We start from the raw sequence: 19,188 nt of genomic DNA, 5'->3' as shown, positions 1-19,188 counted from the left end.
CCTCTGTAGTACATTCTCTCTACAGGTGTGAGGCTTCTGAACAAAAGCAGAAGGTTCCCCTGGGAACATTCAGAAAGGACATGAAGACGCAGGAAGAGAAGCAGAAACAACTGACAGAGAAAATTCGCCAGCAGCAGGAGAAGCTGGAGGCCCTTCAGGTACGTGGGTCATGGTCACTGGGCAAAGTCAGCCTGTGTCAGGGCTTTGCCTGGGATAGGAAACTTCAGTAGCTTTCCTGTTCCCTCAGACTCAGTTTTACCCTCCATTCACCCACATGTGTTTGCCAAAGCTTTCCAACCCCAACCTCCAGGTCCACGTGTACTGTTTGCCAACAGTGTTATTTTAAGAATAACACCTTGCTTATTCTTAAGAAAAAATGCTTACATACTTCAAAGTGGTCCAATTCATTTAGAATGTATAAAACTCTAGAAAATAAAAATTCTGCCTTAGAGGTAACCATCATTAACCATACATCCTTCCAACTTGTCATGAACTCATGAATACCTACACATAATACACATACATTTTTTAATAGAAATAGGGAGATAATACCATATATATGTTTTATATTAATACACACACATACACATAATTGTTTTGATGACTTTCTAGAAGTGAAATTAAAGGACTTAAAAGGTCCATTGTAAAATTCTATGGCTTTTTGAAACTATTTCTAAAGTACCCTCCAGAGATGTGTTAATTTCTATTATTTACCAGCAGTATATGAGAGCATTATTTTTAAATGTTGTTGCAAATTTCATAGGCAAAGATGCATGTTTTGTAATTTAATTTCTTTAATATTTCTAAGATTGCATAATTTTTCATGTGTCCACTTTTATTCCTTTTAAATTGCTTATTCACTTAACATTTTTATTTTTTGTATTTTTTTTCTAGATATGTCTGTGATATCAGCTGTTTATCATATTTAGTACAAAACCATTTCCCTTTTTGGCTTCTGTGTCTGTGCAGATGTGCTCTCACTAACCCATGATGTTTTATGCATGCCTCCCTCTGGCTTCATCCAAGTTTTCCTTATCCATCGGACCCTTCCTACCTTTTTGGGTTCCTTTTATAGGAATTTAGTCCATTGACACTTTTTGCCAGTCTCTCAGTTGCTGGATTAATCACACAATTTCCTGTAATTTGCTGATAGTTGAGTATTTATATATTTTGTGTCTCCCCAATGAGAACGGGAGGTTTGTAAGAGTAGGACTATGGCTCGGGTTTTCTATTTTGTTTGTCCCCGGTTCCAGACACTATCCAAAAAGTTTGCTGAAGTATACTAAAATATGCAAACAACTTCATCATGATGTTTGCCTTGCAGAAAACCACACCCATCCGCTCCCAAGCAGACCTGAAGAAATTGCCCTTGGAAGTGACCACAAGACCTTCCACTGAGGTGAAGTCCAGGGGCCTGGGAAGGGCTTTTCCTCAGGTGTCTCATGCTAGAGTCAGTGTTCTCACTCTCTGTGGGCCTTTTTTTAGGAACCTGTGCGTAGACCTCAGCGTCCTCGGTCGCCCCCTTTACCTGCTGTGATCAGGAATGCCCCCAGCAGACCCCCTTCTCTGCCAACTCCTAGACCAGCCAGCCAGCCCCGAAAGGCTCCTGTCATCAGCAGTACACCAAAGCCCCCTGCTTTGGCAGCCCGGGAGGAGGCCAGCACATCCAGGCTGCTCCAGCCACCTGAGGCACCCCGAAAGCCTGCCAACACTCTTGTCAAGACTGCATCCCGACCTGCCCCTCTGGTGCAGCAACTGTCCCCATCTTTACTGCCCAACTCCAAGAGCCCTCGGGAGGTTCCTTCTCCCAAAGTCATCAAGACTCCAGTGGTAAAGAAGACAGAGCCATCCATCAAACTCTCCCCGGTGAGATGCTTGTCCTCCTTAATCCCCCAGCCCAGTGTCAGTAGTGTAGGAATGGAATTGTGCAGTGTCACAGCTGTACTGGGGGAGCCTTGGGAAGATACGGAATCTAAAGCTTTGCTGCTGCCCCTGAGGAGGGGAAGCCTTGATAGCTGAACGGACTTGTTCAGGGCCAGACAGCACATTGGTTGCCTGTATAACGAGCTCTTCACTGTTCCCTCCGAGTTTTGGTCTGCCACAAGCTTCAGTCACTTCCACTGGCTCTCGAAGTGTGGGCTTAGGTCAGTCATCTGGTGACAGATAGCCTGAGTGGGCTGCGGCAGTGGTGGGTGGTTCTTGGGGAGGGGACAGCTAGCTGGCCAGGCAGAGTAAAGTGGGAAGGGAATTGAGAAGCTTCTCCTATGACAGCTTTGAGCAAAGATCCTCATGGTGCCGGGGCCAGTGGGTTGCCTGTGTACATTCCAAGTAATGTGAGGCAGGGATTGCAGGGAGTACAGCTCCTCTTGGAACAGCTCCTTTAGGCTAGATGAAATCTTCCTGCTCCTTAGAGGCTGAACAGGGCCCCTCACATCCTCACGCTCCTCTTGCTCTAGGCTACCCCTAGTCGGAAGCGGAGTGTCGCAGTTTCTGATGAGGAAGAAGTTGAGGAAGAAGCTGAGAGGAGGAAGGAGAGGTGCAAGCGGGGCAGATTTGTTGTGAAGGAGGAAAAGAAGGACTCGAATGAGGTAAGTGGTTGAGGTGAGGTTCTCAAAGCCTCCCTCTCTAGGGCCTGCAGCCCCATCAGCAGTCTGCATCCCCCATCAGCAGTCTACACCACCCACCAGCAGTCTATACCCCCCACTAGCAGTCGCACCAGCTCTGTTTATATTCGTGTCATGAGCCTTCCAGAAGCCTAGTGATCTCTCAAGGACTCTCAGTTACACAAGTGACTAAACATGGTGCCAGGTAGGGTCTTGAGTGAGACTGGCTTCTGGCTTAACCACAGGCCTGAAGTCACACAGATGTACATCAGTGAGGCTTGAAACACATGTCCCTTGCCTAATGTCTTGTTCATAAAGGTAGCAGAAGGGTAGGTACCTTGGACAATGTGGCTCTCAGTGGAGCTTGGTGATTTAAACTGTAGCACAGGAAGTCGTGAAGATGATGGCTGATGACCCTGGGTGGCCAGTAAGGCACAAGTCTGCTCTTGGGGGGCACTGGGGATGCCTCTAATAGACTGCTTTCCACGCAGCTCTCAGACAGTGCTGGGGAAGAGGACTCGGCTGACCTCAAGAGAGCTCAGAAAGGTGAGCTGGGGGAGTGACTTGGCAGCCTGTGGGGGGTGGTAGGAGTGGGAGTGGAAGTGGAGCCCCTTACCAGCAGCAGTTTACCAAAGGCTCATGGAATCTGTCCTGGGTCTGGGCTCTTGTGCAGCAGTGGATCCAAGTCTAATCCCAAGCAGAATTCTGAAGGGATCACCCCTTTGTGGTTATTTTTTAACACTAATTCCTTGATGTTCACTCCTGGTGGTCACTTGTTCTCCTGCTCTTTGGCACCCTCATAACAGATGGGGGAAGGAGAGCATGGTGGCTGGTCCCTGGTCTCTGTGTCCCTGGTGTAGTGGGGGCAAGCACCTAAGTGTTTCTGTCCTCCAAACCCTGGGGACTGCCTTTCTCAATGTGGCCCAGGCCAAGTGAGGGACTCTAGGCTAGTTTTCTGACTCGCACCTCTGTCTACGTTGTCAGATAAAGGGCTGCACGTGGAGGTGCGTGTGAACCGGGAGTGGTACACAGGCCGTGTCACAGCCGTGGAGGTGGGCAAGCATGTGGTGCGGTGGAAGGTGAAGTTTGACTACGTGCCCACAGACACGACACCAAGAGACCGCTGGTAATGCCCCAATCAGGGAGGAGCAGTGGTTCCTTGAAGGAGGTATCCCCAGCCTCCCTGCCAGCAGCCCATCCTGGGAGCCTGGGTCAGACATGACATAAGCTGTGTGTCTTCTGCAGGGTGGAGAAAGGCAGTGAGGATGTGCGGCTGATGAAACCCCCTTCTCCGGAACATCAGAGCCTTGATATGCAACAGGAGGGCGGGGAGGAGGAGGTGGTCCCTGTGGCCCAGCAGGCCATAGCTGTGGCAGAGCCCTCCACTTCCGAATGCCTCCGCATTGAGCCTGATACCACTGCCCTGAGCACCAATCACGAGACCATCGACCTGCTCGTCCAGATCCTCCGGTACATGTGTCTTTTGTCTTCCCACCCCAGGGCCAGCAGCAGCTCTCTGCCTGCTCCATGCCATTCTGAATTACTGTCCCTGCCTTCTTTAGGAATTGTTTACGGTACTTCCTGCCTCCAAGTTTCCCCATCTCCAAGAAGCAGCTGAGTGCTATGAATTCAGATGAGCTAATATCTTTTCCTCTGGTGAGTCTGGCCTGACCTTCGATTCCACACTCTTCATTCCCCACCCCTGCCCCTGCATTTGTTGTAACTGTTGTGATTATGATTGTTATGCTTGTTGCAGTTGCTACCTCTCAACTGTGTGCTCCATCTCAGCCAGGCTCTCTCCTGCTGAAAGAAGAGGAGACTTTATGGTGTGGGAAAAAAATTGGCTTAGCTGGATATGACTCTGGTGTGCAGAAAGCCAACCCCTTCCCACCACAGGTGCTAGGAGTTGAGTCATCCCTTAGGGATAGCAGGTGTAGTTTGACATTTTATGACAAGCATACCCTCTTTCTTCTGCCCCAGCAGAGGGAGTAAACCCGTCCCAGGCAACATTGAAGAGCTGAGGCTCAAGGTGCGTAGAACTTGACTCTCAGAAGGAGGTATAGAGAAGCTTGTGATGTGTGGACATAAGCACTGGGTCTTACTTAACCCAGCAAATGCGGAAGGGGTGCCTTGCCCAAGCAGGTGTCTGCTGGACCTCATAGTGAGCAGCAAAAGAGAGTCTTGCCTTCAAGAGGCTCAAAATTCAGTAGAGACTGAGTTGTTACCAGGTAGCTGGACATGAGGGCAGGAGCAATGAGTGCTGAGAAAGTGGATAGAAAGGCTATGGAGGGCTCTGGTGGCCTGGGGGGGCAGAGAGAGCAACTGAGTTGGAAGAAAATGTGCGTTTTGCCAAGTGCCTGCCTGTGTAAGTGAAAAGGAGTGTTTGAGGTGGGGGCTTCTGTGAGCAAAGGCTCTGGGAGTGGGGTCTGGGCAGCAGGCTGTGTAGTGAACATTTAGGGCCGAGGGGCCTGAAAGTCAGGATCTGATGTGTTTTGAATCCCCAGTGTAAGTCATACTGGCTTAAACTCTGTATGAAGAGGACAGCCTGCAAAAGTTTTGAGCTGAAGGAACTGTCATCCAAACCATGTCTAGGGGAGAGGTCCACACATTTTTTTCTGTAGAGGGCCAGTTGGCAAGTAATTTCAGGTTCACAGGCTATACAGTCTCTGTGGCAACTCTGCCATTATAGCATGAAAGCAGCCACAGACCGTATATAAAGGAATGGATGTGCTGTGTTCCCACAAAGCTTTATTTACAAAAACAGTTGGCAGGCTGATTTGGCCCAGGGGCTGTAGTCTGCTGCCCCTGCCCCTAAGAGAGTGATTTGGGTAGCAGCGTGTTTGGGTAGAATGGGTGGATGGGAGATGCAGGGGCGAGGAAGCAGGTCCTATGTCAGAGGTGAGGGAATGGGAACAGGAGCCAGCGTGGTGGCAGTGGGCTTGGGGGTGAAAGGGCTGTGTCAGAGGTCGTCAGGAGACTGATCATGGATTGTAGGCAAGTGACTCAGGCCTGTGGGAATTGGAGGTTGATGACAAAGCTATTAACTAGGAGAGAAAAATGGGTAAGTGCAACGAAGGTGATGAGTGGAGGTTTGTGTGGCACGAGAAGTGCCCTCACTACATTTCTGGTGATGAGCATTGTGCAGGTAGAGATCAAGGACTGGCACTTGGAGGGAGGGGGAGGCCAGGGCTGGAGATGGGGCTCTGGGAATTGTCTACATGAAGTGGGATGATTTTCCTATTATAGGAATAGCTAAGTTTTCTAGGAAAGAGGTTCTAGAGAAAAGACAATGGGAATGGAAACTGCAGGATTAGTATATTCAAGATGTCGGGTCCTCGTGGGGCAGTTGTGTGCTTGATAAAGTTTGCCAGAGATAAAAACATGGAGTTTGTCTTTATTCTACTTTTTAAAATGTGAAATGAAGCAGGAGTTGAAGAAACTAAGGCTCAGAAAGGTAAAGAGTCTGTTGGTCAGTGACAGAGACCAGATTTGAACCCATGTACTTCTTAGGACTTGCTCTGCTCACGATGCTGCCTTGCTCTCCCAGCAAGATATGAGGGGGTGGTGCTCGGTGAGGGAGCTAGAAGGTGCAGAAATCACAGCTGCTTCACAGAAAGATCCACGCTTCAACTTTTGTCCTTGTTTAGGCTGCAGGTGTTCTCTGCAAATCCCAGGAGGAACAAGCAGGTAATAGGGTGGCTAGGTTGGCCTGGCATCTTGTCAGATTTGTTGATTTTGGCTTAAGGTTATTGCCAAACTCAGAGTAGAGCCTGGGTGCAGCAGGATCTCTGCAGTGGGCTTGAATGCCTGGGCCCAAAACAAAGTGCATGAGTGTCTAAAAATAGTGTATTAGGCTGGGTGTGGAGGCTCAGGCCTGTAATCCCAGCACTTTGGGAGGCTGAGGAAGGTGGATCACTTGAGGCCAGGAGTTTGAGACCAGCCTGGCCAATATGGTGAAACTCCATCTCTACTACAACGTACAAAAAATATTAGCCAGATGTTGTGCATGCCTGTAATCCCAGCTACTTGGGAGGCCGAGGCATGAAAATCGCTTGAACCTGGGGAAAAGCAGAGGTTGCAGTAAGCCGAAATTGTGCCACTGGGCTCTAGCCTGGGTGACAGAGCGAGACTGTGTCTAAAAAAAAAAAAGTATATTAGCTTCTTTTTGTACAAGGAAGTATAATACCAGTGTATCACCTTTGTCCTGCTAATTGTAATGTCTAAAACCACTCAAACTATTTTTTTTTTTTTTTTTTTGAGATGGAGTCTCGCTCTGTTGCCCAGACTAGAGTGCAGTGGCGCAATCTCGGCTCACTGCCAGCTCTGCCTGCCGGGTTCACACCATTCTGCCTCAACCTCCTGCCTCAGCCTCCTGAGTAGCTGGGACTACAGGCACCCGCCACCACGCCTGGCTAATTTTTTGTATTTTTAGTAGAGATGGCGTTTCACCGTGTTAGCCAGGATGGTCTCGATCTCCTGACCTCGTGATCCGCCTACCTCGGCCTCTCAAGGTGCTGGGATTACAGGCGTGAGCCACCACGCCTGGCCATCACTCAAACTATTTTTTTAGCATCAGGGATAAAACAAAGTCTGCTGTTCATTATGTCCTTGTCAGTTATGTCCTTTATACCATATGGATCAGGAGTTCCATAGAGCCTTAGAAGCCCTGCAATATTAGATTCAAGTATCATTTTTTCAAAAAAACTAATGTAACAATTATATGTGAATCTACAGTTACCTCAAAATAATTAAGAAAAATTATTACAAACCATGTCCGCTTTCAAGATGTTGTATACTGAATTTTAATACTTTGGAGATTGCTCCAGCATTTATTTTGTGCTGCCAAGGCAATTATTGTTTTGTGTAGAACTAGAAGTTTCTCTTGCTATCTTGGTTTACTAGGATAAGGTGAATGACACAGTTAAATACTTGCCAGTAACAGTTTTAAAAAATGGCATCTAGAAGCCTCTCCAGGCTAGGCAGCTCATGCATCTTTACAGAAGTAAACACCAGAGTTGATAAGACTGCAGCAGCCAGCTAGCAACTGCTGGTTGTGGCATGTGTGTTCATCACTGTGGCCTCATCATTCTCAGTGATTTACGAGTAAGTCATGTTATAAATTTGAACTCGGAAAATAAATTGAACCTAAAGAGATACTACTTACATTGTTTTTCACACTGTGATTCCATGTGACATTTCATTTGAAACAAGTATTCTGCTCCCTTTTACAAGTCTGAAAAGCCACTAGAAAAACTGCTTGTTTCCCTTCCTACCTCACCCCCTGGAGGTTTCAGGTACTCAGGGAAAATAGTAAAAAGCTCTGATGCTGTAGAAGTATACACTACTCCACAGATCTGAAGATATCTACTATTGGTTGGTAGGTGGAAAGAGAACTGACGTGAGCGCTGACATTGTTGGGTATGTCTTGGAAGTGGATGGCTGAAAGGGCTGTACTGAAGTCAGACAGGTTATGATTGAGCATGGAAGAGTGATTCTGTCATCCTTTTTTGTCACTGGGAATGGTAAGAATCACCCCTCACATGTCCTCACGGCCTGCAGTCTGCCAGAGCACTGTGCTGAGTGCTTCACCTGTGTGCTAATTGTCTTCTTCCTTGTGGCAGCCCCACAAGATAGGCATTGATGTCTCTCTACTCTGGACGTAAAGAGGCTGTTTGCTCTTTGTATCTAAGATGTTCCTTCAGATCAAGCATCCTTGGGCAAAGCGGGCTGGAGACACCCGTGTCACCCTATAAGGGCCCTGGGGACCCCTGTGAACTTACGCACTCTCCGTCTTGCTCTGCTCCCAACAGAAAGAGTACTTCAAGCAATATGAAGTAGGGCTCCAAAACCTGTGCAATTCCTACCAGAGCCGTGCTGACTCCCGGGCCAAGGCCTCCGAGGAAAGCCTGCGCACCTCCGAGAGGAAGCTCCGCGAGACGGAGGAGAAGCTGCAGAAGCTGAGGACCAACATCGTGGCACTCCTGCAAAAGGTGCAGGAGGTGAGCCCGGCAGCCTTCCTGTTGCAGCTGGACCACCTGGTCTCTCAGGGAGGGGGGCCTGGGCCCTGTTCCTGTTCTCACAAGAATCTGTGCACTCACAGGAATCTATGGTTCTCACCCTGGCTGCATAGCACCCTGGCAGGAGGGCTTGAGATGGTGTGGCTGCCTGGGCCTCAGCCCAGCCAGACCCATAGAACCAGGCTTTTTCCCTTTAGACATTCTGACGTACAACCTGGTTTGAGAACCCTCCAAGCCATAAAAACGAAGTTCTTTTTCAGATGACGCCCAGATGGGATTGGGTAGCCCAGAAGTGGGGAGCGCCCCTTAGCCTATTGGTCCTTCACCCAGGCAATAAGCATGAGGGCCTGCTCTGTGCCTGTCCTGTGGATACAGAATGAACAAGACAAGCCAGAGAAGGTTCCTGCTCTCACAGCCTGCCAGTCTAGTGGAAGAGAGAATTACTGATGGTGGTTCCTAAGGAGATACAGTAAAGTGTGGGGAGGCCACTTGACTAGGGTGTTCAGGGGCTTAGGCATTTGGAGACACTGGAAGCCAGTCATGCAAAGAGTGTGACACGAGCATTCCAGGCAGAAGGAAGAAGAGCAGGACTTGAGGCCTGAGCAGGGACTTGGGGGCAGTAGGGGCAGAGGCAGGGCTTGAAAGTTGTGGGATTTGATCCCGAGAACAGTGGAGATCACTGGAGGGGTGTGGCATGATGCAGTTTTCAGTCTCAGACATTTACCTGCTTGGTTGGAGGAGGCCTGGAGGGGTCAAAGTTAGAACCAGAGCCTCCTGTGAGGAGGCTCCCACAGTTGTCTGAGACAATGGTGGCCTGGACCTTGGGCAGTGACAGAGAAGGGAGAGAAGTGGGCACATTTGTAGTATCTGAGGGAAACATACATCTAAGACAACTGGGAACATGGGGTAGAGGCAGGGTGGGTTTAGGAAATTTGGGCATCATCTATGCACAGCAGATGAGGGAGGGGAGAGTGATTAAGACAGGACAGAAGCCTGACATCCAGGGCAGGGTGGGAGGTCAGGGAGAGGACTCTGGGCTCCATCTCAGGAGCTGAGAGAAGGGTGGAAAGGTGAGCCCCCCCTCAATCACTTTCTGGCCCCCAGTTGATCCCTGCCCTGCTCTATTCCAGGACATAGACATCAACACAGATGATGAGCTGGACGCCTACATTGAGGACCTCATCACCAAGGGGGACTGAAGGCGGGAGAGAGAGCAGCTCCCCTGCCCACCTGCCCCTCAACCCTGTAGCTGCAGGGGGAGGGGGCTTCATTCATGGGTTGGTGGCCACACCTTGGTTTGACTTACATGGGACATTTGTGTTTTTGGAGGGAAAGATACCCTGATTCTTTGAATCTTCCTCCTTAAGTTTATAAATATTTATTTTTTAAAAGAAGATGCTGTGCCTGTGAGACCATACTTCTTTTTTTTTTTTTTTTTTTGGTGACTGCAAAGGACAGAGAACCTTTCCACTTTGGCCACACTGGGTTGCTAAGCCGGAGCCACTTCAGCTCCTGGCTCCTCAAGATAACAGCGAGTCCAGTGCCATCTTGGAGAAGCTCCAGGGTCAGGGCTGACATTTCTCCTAGAGGAGGAACAATGTGGGGATCTGAGGGATGGGAGGGAGACTTCCCCCCAGAGTGGTGGTCCTGCTGGGGGCTCATATCCAGGGACCCAAAATGGGGGCTGTGTAGGAGGTTCCACATTGGAGGGGCTCACTCTCTTGCAGCTGTCAGAGTTGGTCCTGGCTGTGGCGTTGTCCAAGCAGCTTGGGGGAAAAAGATCCTGTCTAACCACCTCATTTACTACTCAAGTTCTTTCTGAAGGAGGGATTTCTTCAGTTAACCATGGTCAGTGAGGTTTCTCACCGCAGTAACTTGAGTCCAGGTTGAGGGGGAGACAGATTTGTGGTGAATCTCTGACTTGGGCAGCACAGAGTGTGGAACCCCACAGGACTCCTTAGGGAAGGAGCTTGTGTGTGAAAGAACCCCTGGGGCTGAGCTGGTGACCTCCATGTGTGGGTGCAGCAGGGCCTTGGATGGTGCCAGTTGATCTGGACAGCCTGTTGATGCTTTTCTACTTCCACCCTTCTGCCTGGCCCCACTGAGCCCCATCAAGGTGCCTGAGGAGGGGGCCAGTGAGATCCCCTGGCCATAGGGATTCCAGAGGCATCTCTGCAGGAAGCACACCATGCCTTCCCTCCATGTTCCATCACAGCGCCGCAATCTGTGTCCCTTAACTTCTCAGGGTCAAAGACAAAGGCAAGCGTTGCTGAATTTTCTCTTTAATGGCTATTGGAAGAATCTGGTTCCGTTTTTCCCAACTCTCTTCCCACTCATATTTGGGGCCTCTGGGTTTTCTGAGGGCACAAGGACTGTGACTTTGTACCACTAACCTGTGGTTCAAACCTGGGTGTGTTTCTGGCATCTCCCTAACCCAGATCGGCAATGGCCACCCTGCTGCTCTGAGGTCAGCAGAAGACTGGGAAGCAGAGGTGAGGGATGCAGGCCACCCTGGAATGGGAAGTCTTTTTCCCACTGGATGTGCCTGTCTGGTGGGTTTTGGGCCTTCCCAGACTACATCTCTGAGAGAGGCCTGTTTGGAGTAGTCACTGAGAGACCCTGGCCTCTTCTGCTGGACGACTGTCCAAGTCTTGGGGGTTTCTTGAGCTGGTGATTCCTCTGCCATCCTGCTCTCTGTGTTCATCTCAGGCAGCATGGGGTCCACTTTTGTCCCCAAACCTAATGTTTTAATCCAAACGCAAGTTGGTTACACATTTTTACTGGAGGGTAATCAATTTTTAAAATTCACACACATGTAATCGAAATGCAATACTATAAACTTCTACTGGTGAGACTCCTGAACTCAGTCTGTTTTCTAAGTAAAATCCAGCACCTTCCTTCTCTTCATTCTTTGTACCACTGTGGCTTTAAACTGTCTTCAAGTTATTCCTCCTCATCACCTCCATTGTTTTATCTTCACCCCCTTAACATCCACAGAAACAGGCTGGAGTTCTTGAATGTTTTAGCTTCAACTTCTAGATGTGCCCACTTTGCTTTGCTAATGCTACCGCAGCTGTGCTGAATGCAGCCTGTTTCCCAGGCAGAGATCCTGCCATTCTGGATGGGAAGATAAAATGCAGGGGTCCTCTTTCCCGGTTTCCTGGGAACATCAAGGGACAGGTGACCAGCTTGGAACTCTGATGACTTGGGAGGAGGAAGATGGTCTGGCTGATCTGTGGTGAGGTCCTTTGCACAAGGCTGCAAGAAAGTGAAGGGCAGCAATGCTGGTGTTTAAGGAACAAGAGGGGTGGGGACTCTAGGATGTTTTGTTTGAGATGGGGGTCTCACCCTGGTCACCTAGGCTGGAGTGCAGTGGCACGATCTTGGCTCACTGATACATCTGCCTTCCAGGCTCAAGTGATCTCCCACCTTAGCCTCCCAAGTAGCTGGAACCACAGGCACACACCATCACGCCTGGCAAAATTTTTTTGTATTTTTGGTAGAGTTTCATCATGTTGCTTAGGATGGTCTCAAACTCCTAAGCTTAAGTGATCCACCTGCCTCGGCCTCCCAAAGGGCTGGGATTACAGTGTAAGCCACCATGCCTCACCTAGGGTGTTTGGTTTTTAAGTGACACATACACATGGTAAACATTAAAACCATCTAAAAGGCTGGACCATGAAAAGCAAGGCTCCCTTCCGCCACCCAATCCCTGAATTCTCCCTGGAGAGTATCCCTCCTAAGTGCACACACTTCCACTCTGTTCCATTTCTGCCTGTTAAACTACTTAGTGTAGCTTAGTGTAGTGGAACCTGCTTCAGAATAACCCATATGGGTCTTCTTTATTCTCATGAACCACAGAGCATTTCATGTGTTGGATATATTGTCTCCTACTTACGGACATTTGGGGTTGTTTCTGTTTTTTTTGTTTTTGTTTTTGTTTTTGTTTTTTTTTTGAGATGGATTCTTGCTCTGTCACCTAGGCTGGAGTGCAGTGGCACGATCTCGGCTCATTGCAACCTTCACCTCCTGGATTCAAGCGATTCTCCCCCCTCAGCCTCCCGAGTAGCTGGGACTACGGGTGCGTGCCACCATGCCCAGCTAACTTTTGTATTTTTTGGTAAAGACAGGGTTTCACCATGTTGGCCAGGCTGGTCTGAAACTCCTGATCTCAAGTGATTCACCCACCTTGGCCTCCCAGTGCTGGGATTGCAGGCATGAGCCACTGCACCCGGCCAGTCACCATTTTCATCCAGTGAGTTGCAATGCACCAGGCCTTACCAGGGCCACTGTTGGGTTCAGCAGACATTTCCTTCTTCAAGCTGGCAAGGCCTCAGACAAGTCACTGCCCATTTTGGCTCCCGTTCCTCCTCTAAAATAACTGAGTTGGGTGATGGCAGAGGCTTTCCAGCTTATTCAGCCTCAGGAATACCTAAAATTTATCCAGAAGCCCATGTGGAAAGCTAGGAGTCCTGGAGCTGCTCTGGTTGAAGCTGAGATGGGGGCCCAGAGCTCCCTGCTGTTCTTGACCCCCAAATCTTTGCTTCCAAGATTCACTGGCCCCTACCTGCTACCTGTAGGCCTTCACCTGCTTGCTTGTGTCCGATGTGGGGGTAATGTGCTTACTCAGCAGCCATCCTCATGGCCTAAATATTTGGCCAGTTTCAGTGTCCTCGAAGGCTGAAGGAGGTCTGGGCTTCCATGGGGCCTGAACCGCAGGTGCCTTCAGCACTTCCTGGGGTTCTGGACATGTCAGCAGCTACCCACCAAGGCCTGGAAGGTAAGGGGGGCTCACACCACTAGGGCAAACTTGGATCAATGAGAAGAGAAGGATGCGACAGACGTATCCCTTCTCTTTTCTTGTCCCCTCTGGATTCTGTTGAGATGCTTCCAGGGATTCTCCGAGGCTCCTTCCTGCTCCAGTAACTGCAGGTTACTGGGGAAGCTGTGGCCAGCTCTAATCCCCTACTTTTTTTTTTTTTTTTTTTTGAGACAATCTGGCTCTGTAGCCCAGGCTGGAGTGCAGTGGCGCCATCTTGCCTCATTGCAACCTCCGCCTCCAGGGTTCAAGCGATTCTCCTGCCTCAGCCTCTCTAGTAGCTGGAATTACAGGCATGCGCCACCACGCCCGGCTAATTTTCGTATTTTTAGTAGAGACGGGGTTTCGCCATGTTGGCCAGGCTGGTCTAGAACTCCCGGTCTCAAGAGATCCATCTGCCTCAGCCTCCCAAAGGGCTGGGATTACAGACATGAGCCACAGCTCCCGGCCTAACCCCCTACTTTGATTTACTGTCCCTCCCCACATCATTTCTTCCCTTATTGAAAGCTCTGGGTCCTCCCCAATGCCCCACCATGTAAACCAATCTGCCCTGCTGGGTTTGGGGCACGCTGTGGGCAGGGGAGAACCCGTTTGTCAGAAGGTTCAGAGTTTTTGAGTTCTTCATGCTTAGTCATCAGCGGCCACAGCACAACACGTGGCCGAGGGTGGGTTGTAAATTCTCACCTGGCCTAGAGGAGGCAGCCAGGACCCCAGCGCTTGGCCATCTGTGTAGAGGATTCGCGGGTGGACCATGCTCAGTCTAACAGGGCGTGGTTATTAACGCCCGTTATGAACGGTTCATAACCAGCCAACTGTTAACGAACTGTGGAGGGCGTCCCCAACCCCGCCACACGCTGGAGGCGGAAGCGACACGACGCCTGCGCGGTTTTGCTGGCGTGCCGCACGTGCACCGTGATCTGCGCATGCGCTTTGGAAGCCTCGCGAGCTTGCTGCGGCGCTCAGGGTTTGGTGCAGGTGCCTGTGGCCTTTGGGGGTTTCCTTGCGTCTTTTAGGTAGCTGCTTCCAGGGATTCTCTGAGGCCTCTTCCTGCTCCAGTAACTGCAGGTTTCTGGGGAAGCCGTGGCCAGCTCTAATCCCCTACTTTTTTTTTTTTTTTTTTGAGACAGTCTCGCTCTGTCGCCCAGGCTGGAGTGCAGTGGCGCCATCTCGCCTCACTGCAGCCTCCGCCTCCAGGGTTCAAGTGGTTCTCCTGCCTCAGCCTCTCTAGTAGCTGGAATTACAGGGCGAGCAATAACCCACTCACACCCGAAACAGAAAAGCGAGGATTTTTTTTTTTTTCCTGCAAGCTGTTGCGCTTTAATTAAGTCAAAGTGCGGATGAAATCTTTCCCCCCCCCGGTTGTTTTCCAACTTTCGGGGGGTCACTAGGGAAAACATTCTTTGAAAAGATGTCCTTAGGGTCGGCGCTTTTATCTGTGAAGAAAGAACACTTGGAAAGGAAGCTGCGTGTTTTTCCTTTTGTCCGGAAGGGCCAGCCTGTGTCCCTGCCTTTTGACCCGAGGCCGAGCGCCTGAAGCCTCTTGGATTTAACATTAGTCCATTTTCTATGCGTTTGTCCTTGGCTTGGTTTATGGTGTTTGTTGAAAGGTAAATGTTTTAAAGTTTTGGGGATTCCTATCATGCTTAGGGAAATCAATCCCCTTCTCTCTTCTCCCCTTCCCCCGATATTCTCTTACATTTTGTTGCAGTGTTTATTGTTTGTTTATTTATTTATTTTTTACTAGACAACCTATAGTCCTTATGGAATATATTTAGTATAAGCTGTAAGGCAAGAGTCAAGCGTCCCCCGCCCCCAGGTGGAAATTAACTTATTCCAGCCCCACTGATTAAATGAGCCAACAGGTGTGGAACCGTTGAGTTTGAGATCCCGCTTAGACGCCAGTGGAGACATCTGTGGTCAGTTGCACAAGTGAGTCTGATTTGAGGGGTGAGGTTCTGGCTGAAACTATAATTTTGGGCGTCATCAGTATCTAAATAGATCAGTCTCCCTCACTTGTTAAAAAATGCTTTTCCAGCCTTAGAATTTATTCTCTCACATGAAATATTTAATCGCATTATCCAGTTCTTTCCCATCCCTGCCTAAAAGAAAGTGTTCTACTGGGATTTGAATTATAATTGCATTAAATTTAAATGGAAGTTCTAGAAGCATTAACATTTTTGTGATATCCTCCCCCAGAGGATAAAAAATGGCTTTCCATTTACTCAAGACTTCTTTTAGGTCCTCCAATAAGATTTTATAAATTCTTTATACGGGTTCTATAACTTTCTGGTTAAATTTATTCGTAAGTGTTTTATGGTTTTTGTCTATTGTGATGGAATACTTTTTCCCATCTGTATTGCTCATTGATTATTAATATGGAGAAAAGCTAATGATTTAATATAATTCTATCTTAGGAATTCTGGTAGTTTTAATAAGCCTGTTTTTTATAGATACAAATTTGCCAGTATACCAATTTATTTTGTCAGTTTGCTTTAGTTAGAATCTCTGAAACAATGTTGAATAATGGTCCCGGGCTTGTTTCTGATATGGGTGGAAATCCGCATGTGAGAGTTGAGCAGTGAGAGTTTCGGCAAGTGGCTTTTAAAATGTTGGGGTTTCCTTTAGTTTGTCTTGCGGCTGCTGGGACTCACCGGTAGTTGCCAGTCCTGCCTGAGTTGGGCGCCAGGGGGCAGCAGTCACACAGAATGAAATGTGGGCTGTGCCCCTTGGAAACTGGCTGAATTTTGTCAAATGCCTTTACACCTTCTATAAAAAAAATACAGAGTTTTCTCCTTTATGCTGCTGTTTTTATTTTCAATTAGACATTGAGTAGCTATGAAAGAATACTGTATAAAATATTTGTAAAGGAGGCCTGGCTCGGTGGCTCACGCCTGTAATTCCAGCACTTTGGGAGGCCAAGGTAGGCAGATTGCTTGAGCCCAGGATTGGAGACCAGCCTGGGCGACATAGCAAGACGCCGTCTCTACATTAAATACAAAAATTAGCTGGGTTTGTGCCGAGGCTGAGGTGGGAGAATCTCTTGAGCCTGGGAGGTGGAGGCTGCAATGAGCTATGATCGTGCCACTGTACTCTAGCCTGGGTGACAGAGTGAGAAACTGTCTTAAAAAAAAAAAATTGTAAAGCAGAAAAAATATACATCAAACACCCATCACCTGGCTTGTTATTTTATAAATCCCTGTGTGTCCTTCCTGGACTCTTTGTCTCCCTGCTGAGAGGTCACCATCATCCTGAATTGTGTTTATTACTATTAGTATTTCATTTTATAATTGTGTTTCTTTACTCTTCATTATATTTTTATGAGCTCTGTGTATTCCTGTTTTATTTTGCCCTAAGCGTTTTATTTTGTTTTGTTTTTGAACTTAATGATGGACATAACGTTTTATTGTTTTGCAGTTTTTTTTATTTTCAACATTGTGTTCCAGAAAATCATGCATTTTGTTGGATGTAACTGTAATTTATTCATTTTCACTACTGTATAGTATTCTGGATGTTAACCTAAATAACAATAAAGAGAGGTTCTCAAAAGAAAAGATACTTATTTAGGAACAAAGCATTGCAAATTTATGTATATATGTCTTTTCTTTTAGAGAGCCTCTTTGTTATTTGGGTTGCCACATCACTGTCGAATACTAGACAGTAATGAAAATGAATGAATTACACCTGCAATTGAACATAATACAATTTTAAATGCATTCCTCTGAAACTGGCAACTGTGCATTGTTTATGTCTCCTGTTGCATGTATGCAGGACTTTCTCCCTGGGACAGCTGTCCCCAACATTTTTGGTACCAGGGACTGGTTTCATGGAAGACAGTTTCTCCATGGACTGGGGTAGGGGATGGTTTGTGGGATGATTCAAATGCATTACATTTATTGTGCACTTTATTTCTGTTATTATCACATTGTAATATATAATGAAATAATTATACAACTCACCATAATGTAGAATCAGTGGGAGCCCGAGCTTGTTTTCCTGGAGCTAGATGGTCTCATCTGTGGGTGATGGGAGACAGTGACAGATCATCAGGCATTCGATTCTCATCAGGAACATGCAACCTAGATCCCTCGCATGTGCAGTTTACATAGGGTTCTTGCTCCTATGAGAATCTAATGCTGCCACTGATCTGACTGGAGGCAGAGCTCAGGCAGTAATGGGTAATGGGTAGCGGCTGTAAATACAGATGAAGCTTTGCCTGCTTGCCCGCAGCTCACCTGCTGTGGGTCCGGTTCCTAACAGGCCATGGACTGGTACTGGTCTGTGGCCTGAGGGTTGGGAACCCCTGCCCTAGGATATAATCCTTGGAGTAGAATTGCAGAGTCATAGTTCATGCCCATTTCCACTTTACTAGGTAATGCCAGAATCGGTTATGTTAATTTTCACACCCATTGGCACTGGGTAAGTGCTTTGTTTCTCCACTTTGTTGCCTGTGCTTGATATTGCTAGACTTGAAATGTTTTGCCAGTCTGATGAGGGTATAGTGGTATCTTAGTGTGGTTTAATTTACATTTTTCTGATTTCCAAAATGTGGTTGAGCACCTTTTGTTTATTGACCATTTATTTATTTATTTTTATTTATTTTTGAGACAGGGTCTTGCTCTGTTTCCCAGGCTGGAGTGCAGTGGCACAATCGCAGCACGCTGCAACCTCCACCTCCTGGGCTCAAGGAGTCCTCCTGCCTCAGCATCCCAAGTAGTTAGGACTACAGGCACGTGCCACAATGCCTGGCTAATTTTTGTATTTTTAGTGGAGACAGGGTTTCGCTATGTCAGTCTGGCTGGTCTTGAACTCCTGGACACAAGCGATCCGCTCGCCTCAGCCTCCCAAAGTGCTGGGATTACAGGCGTGGGCCATTGTGCCTGGCCTTATTGACCATTTAGCTTTCTGTGATGAAGTGTTTGCTCAAGATTTGGGCCCATTTTTCTGTTTTATCTTTTTCTTATTTGAATTTTGTATATTCTAGAGACAAGTTCTTTGTAAGTTATCTGTGTTGCAGATTTCTTCTCCTGTTCTTTGGTATGCCTTCTTTTTTATTCTCTTTTTACAGAGTCTTTTTGAGGACTAGGAGTCCTTAATTAAAAATGTAGAATAATAATTTATCAGTCCTTTATCTATAGTTTTATTGTAACTTGTTTAAGAAATACTTCTTGGCCGGGCGCAGTGGCTCACGCCTGTAATCCCAGCACTTTCGGAGGCCGAGGCGGGCAGATCACCTGAGGTCAGGAGTTTGAGACCAGCCTGGCCAACATGATGAAACCCCATCCCTACTAAAAATACAAAAATTAGCCGGGGCATGATGGTGGGTGCCTGTAATCCAGCTACTCAGGAATTGCTTGAACCCAGGAGGCAGAGGTTGCAGTGAGCCAAGATTGCACCATTGCACTCCAGCCTGGGAGACAGGAGCGAAACTCCATCTCAAAAAGACAAAACAAAAATAAGAAATACTTCTCTACCCTGAGGTCATGAAGATATTTTGTATTCTAAAGCCTTTATAGTTTTGTCTTTCATATACAGATGGTGCCCACCTTAATGATGGTTTGACTTAGGATTTTTTTGACTTTATGGTGTTGTGAAAGCAATACCCATTCAGTGGAAGCTGCACTTTGAATTTTGAATTTTCATCTTGTTCCAGGCTAGCAATATTCTGTAAGATATTGTGGTGCCGGGTAGTGGCAATGAGCTGCAGCTGTCAGCCACAAGGGTAAACGTTTGATACTCTATAGTGTACAGT

General features: G+C 47.7%; 2 protein-coding genes across 5 annotated transcripts in view; one reads left to right on the top strand and one right to left on the bottom strand.

Annotated features, from left to right (window-relative positions):
• Nucleotides 1-10,014, top strand: part of MORC2 (MORC family CW-type zinc finger 2) — a 43,089-nt gene extending 33,075 nt beyond the window's left edge. Inside the window, exons 17-26 of one of the 2 annotated variants that reach the window (XM_032138421.2) lie at nt 26-158; nt 1,325-1,399; nt 1,486-1,866; nt 2,457-2,588; nt 3,095-3,149; nt 3,588-3,729; nt 3,849-4,073; nt 4,166-4,259; nt 8,414-8,593; nt 9,751-10,014. In XM_032138421.2, the coding sequence (XP_031994312.1) occupies nt 26-158; nt 1,325-1,399; nt 1,486-1,866; nt 2,457-2,588; nt 3,095-3,149; nt 3,588-3,729; nt 3,849-4,073; nt 4,166-4,259; nt 8,414-8,593; nt 9,751-9,819 (1,486 nt within the window). In that variant the 3' untranslated portion in view covers nt 9,820-10,014. Of the gene's footprint in view, nt 1-25; nt 159-1,324; nt 1,400-1,485; nt 1,867-2,456; nt 2,589-3,094; nt 3,150-3,587; nt 3,730-3,848; nt 4,074-4,165; nt 4,260-8,413; nt 8,603-9,750 lie in introns of both variants that reach the window. The other variant, XM_032138420.2, reaches the window with a different exon arrangement.
• A 1,205-nt stretch (nt 10,015-11,219) lies between these two features.
• Nucleotides 11,220-19,188, bottom strand: part of OSBP2 (oxysterol binding protein 2) — a 248,474-nt gene continuing 240,505 nt past the window's right edge. For 2 of the 3 annotated variants that reach the window (XM_058431266.1, XM_058431262.1), the window contains 2 exons: nt 17,396-17,452; nt 11,220-11,359 (listed from right to left, as the gene is read on the bottom strand). In XM_058431266.1, the coding sequence (XP_058287249.1) occupies nt 17,408-17,452 (45 nt within the window). In that variant the 3' untranslated portion in view covers nt 11,220-11,359; nt 17,396-17,407. Of the gene's footprint in view, nt 11,360-17,393; nt 17,453-19,188 lie in introns of those variants that run through there. The other variant, XM_058431264.1, reaches the window with a different exon arrangement.

The sequence above is a fragment of the Hylobates moloch genome, unplaced genomic scaffold (genome assembly GCF_009828535.3).
Source record: "Hylobates moloch isolate HMO894 unplaced genomic scaffold, HMol_V3 SCAFFOLD_19, whole genome shotgun sequence".
Lineage (NCBI taxonomy): Eukaryota > Metazoa > Chordata > Mammalia > Primates > Hylobatidae > Hylobates > Hylobates moloch.
The sequence above is the reverse complement of the archived record's forward strand: the minus strand, read 5'-3'. Positions and strand labels throughout refer to the sequence as shown.